At 45.9% G+C, this 2,252-nt stretch overlaps 1 protein-coding gene across 1 annotated transcript; it reads left to right on the top strand.

Annotated features, from left to right (window-relative positions):
- Positions 1–363: 363 nt before the first annotated feature.
- Positions 364–1,420, top strand: LOC125945079 (uncharacterized). The gene is made up of 2 exons (XM_049666648.1): positions 364–534; positions 569–1,420. The coding sequence occupies exons 1-2, from the start codon at positions 364–366 to the stop codon at positions 1,418–1,420; spliced, it is 1,023 nt and encodes a 340-aa protein (XP_049522605.1).
- The last annotated feature ends 832 nt before the right edge of the window (positions 1,421–2,252 follow it).

The raw sequence follows: 2,252 nt of genomic DNA, 5'->3' as shown, positions 1-2,252 counted from the left end.
TTACTCATGTATGGAATACTGGTAAATGGTGACACAAAATAGTTAACTGACTGCCTACAGTTCTTAAGCTTTGTAGTGCTTAAAGAAACTAAGTGGGCTCGGTGATTAGGTGGGCTCGGCGGCTGTGCACAGACGCAGACCGCTAATCCTTTTACTCTTGTCATGCATGTGTTTCAGCGCGCATTCGTGCACCTGTTGCTTCCATCCTTAGTGACGGCTTCCCTGGAAGTCCCGCTGCAATATCGTTCTTGGTCAGATGTACATGACAAGATTGCCTGTCACCCATCCCTGATGCGCACCTCTGGATTTGCACCGCCCTTCAGGCCCCTGGATTTCGTCGGGAGTGGCAGATGTGCGTTTTCGATGACACCGCTACCGAAGGCGGTAGTGCTCGATGCAGCGTGGACAAACCTGTCGTCATCAACATCAACTCTCCCATCAACTATAGAAGAGCAGGCAATACCGGTGGCGACTTGTGGGCTCGGCGGCTGTGCACAGACGCAGACCGCTAATCCATTCACTCTTGTCATGCAGGTTAGTAAAGCTTACAGTCTTTTTCCTAAGGCAGGTTAGTAAAGCTTACAGTCTTTTTTCTAAGAAGTCTAGCAATCGTTTCCTGCTTCAGCTGCCGAGCCTGCACTGCTGCCTTCTTGTCGCTCTTGAGTGTTCTCATGTAATTCGTGCTTTGTTGATGATGTCGGGTGATGTCGAAAGCAACCCGTGCCCGGACTCCGATGCTTTACTAGCTCAATTGAAGAACTTGTCTGCTGGACAGCCGCAATTAATCAGTCAGGTTCAAGACCTGAAAACTCACTTATTGTCGACGGACAAAGCTATTGCTGATCTGGGCAGGCGCATGACTAATCTCGAAGGGCATTATCAAAATCTTGTCTCCCTACGCTCTGACTTCGAAACCGTGAAAACGTGTACCGCTCAAGTGGCCACCGCGGTACACCGGCTTGAAACGCGTATTGATGACGCCGAGAACCAGTCACGACGCAATAATCTTATTTTTTATGGCCTCCCTGAATCAACTGGATCAGAGACGTTTGCCCAGACCGAGCAACTTATCATCAAGCACTGCCACAATCATTGGAATATTTGTATCGAGCCGAAAGAAATTGAGCGCGCACATCGTCTCGGTCATCGCACAGGTACTAACCGCCACCGTCCTATCATAGCGAAATTCACCTTCCATAAAACAAAAGAATTGGTTCTTTCTAACGGCCGCAAGTTCAAAAGAACCAGCTTCAGCGTTGGAGAGGATTTCTCTCGTTCCGTACAAAACGCTCGCTGGCATCTCGTTACTTTCGCTAAAAGCAAATCATTACCTTTCTCTCTGCGATTCAAAACACTGCATATGAGCCATAAGCGCTATGTCTATGACGAGCAAACACAATCTGTCAAAGAAATAATATAGCAATTTCCCCGTCGTAAAAATGTCCGTTGCACTGTTAAGCCCAAATATAACATATCTTTGTCTGTAATCTTTACGAATGCACGCAGTTTCCTCCTAAAACGTGACGCTTTTTCCAACCTTGTTTTATCATCCAACAGTATTATAATGGTGATAACCGAAACGTGGCTAACAGAAGATATAAGAGATACAGAAGTACTAGCCGACCTACCGAAATTTCATGTCTATCGAAAGGATCGCAAAGGGATGCGGGGGGGGGGGGGGGGCGGTCAGCGACAGCGAGTGTGCTGACATTTTTAATGCAGCCTTTTTCACTGTATTTACTAACGAGACTTCAACTCCAGATCTTCCCACATCTACTAACGTATCTGCGTGTATGCCACCAATTATATTCTCGGCAGACGGAATCACCTCGATCAATGATAACGTCAAGCTTTCATCGTCAGCAGGTGTAGATGATATTATTTCGAAACTCTTAAAAAAATATTAAATATGTATCTGCTGCGTACCTAACTGTTGTTTTCGCAGTCACTCTCTACAGGAACCTTACCATCCGACTGGAAAGTGGGCAAGGTCGTTCCAGTTTTCAAATCGGGCAGTAGAGAAACCCCATTAAATTATCGTCCGATATCATTAACTAGTGTCCCCTGCAAAATCATGGAACACGTCATATACTCGCATATCATGAACTTCTTAGATTCAATCTGTTTTTTTCACCCTTGTCAGCACGGATTTCGAAAAACCTATTCTTGCGAAACGCAGTTGGCCATTTTCCTTCACGACCTGCATGCTAACCTTGACAGTAAGCTTCAGACTGATGCCATATTCCTAGATT

The sequence above is a fragment of the Dermacentor silvarum genome, chromosome 4 (genome assembly GCF_013339745.2).
Source record: "Dermacentor silvarum isolate Dsil-2018 chromosome 4, BIME_Dsil_1.4, whole genome shotgun sequence".
Classification (NCBI taxonomy): Eukaryota; Metazoa; Arthropoda; class Arachnida; order Ixodida; family Ixodidae; genus Dermacentor; species Dermacentor silvarum.
The sequence above is the reverse complement of the archived record's forward strand: the minus strand, read 5'-3'. Positions and strand labels throughout refer to the sequence as shown.

Coding starts and splice junctions, on each gene's coding strand:
- LOC125945079 (XM_049666648.1), top strand. CDS start 364: ATGACACCGCTACCGAAGGCGGTAGTGCTCGATGCAGCGTGGACAAAC. Junction 535..568: donor CATTCACTCTTGTCATGCAG/GTTAGTAAAGCT, acceptor TTCCTAAGGCAG/GTTAGTAAAGCTTACAGTCT.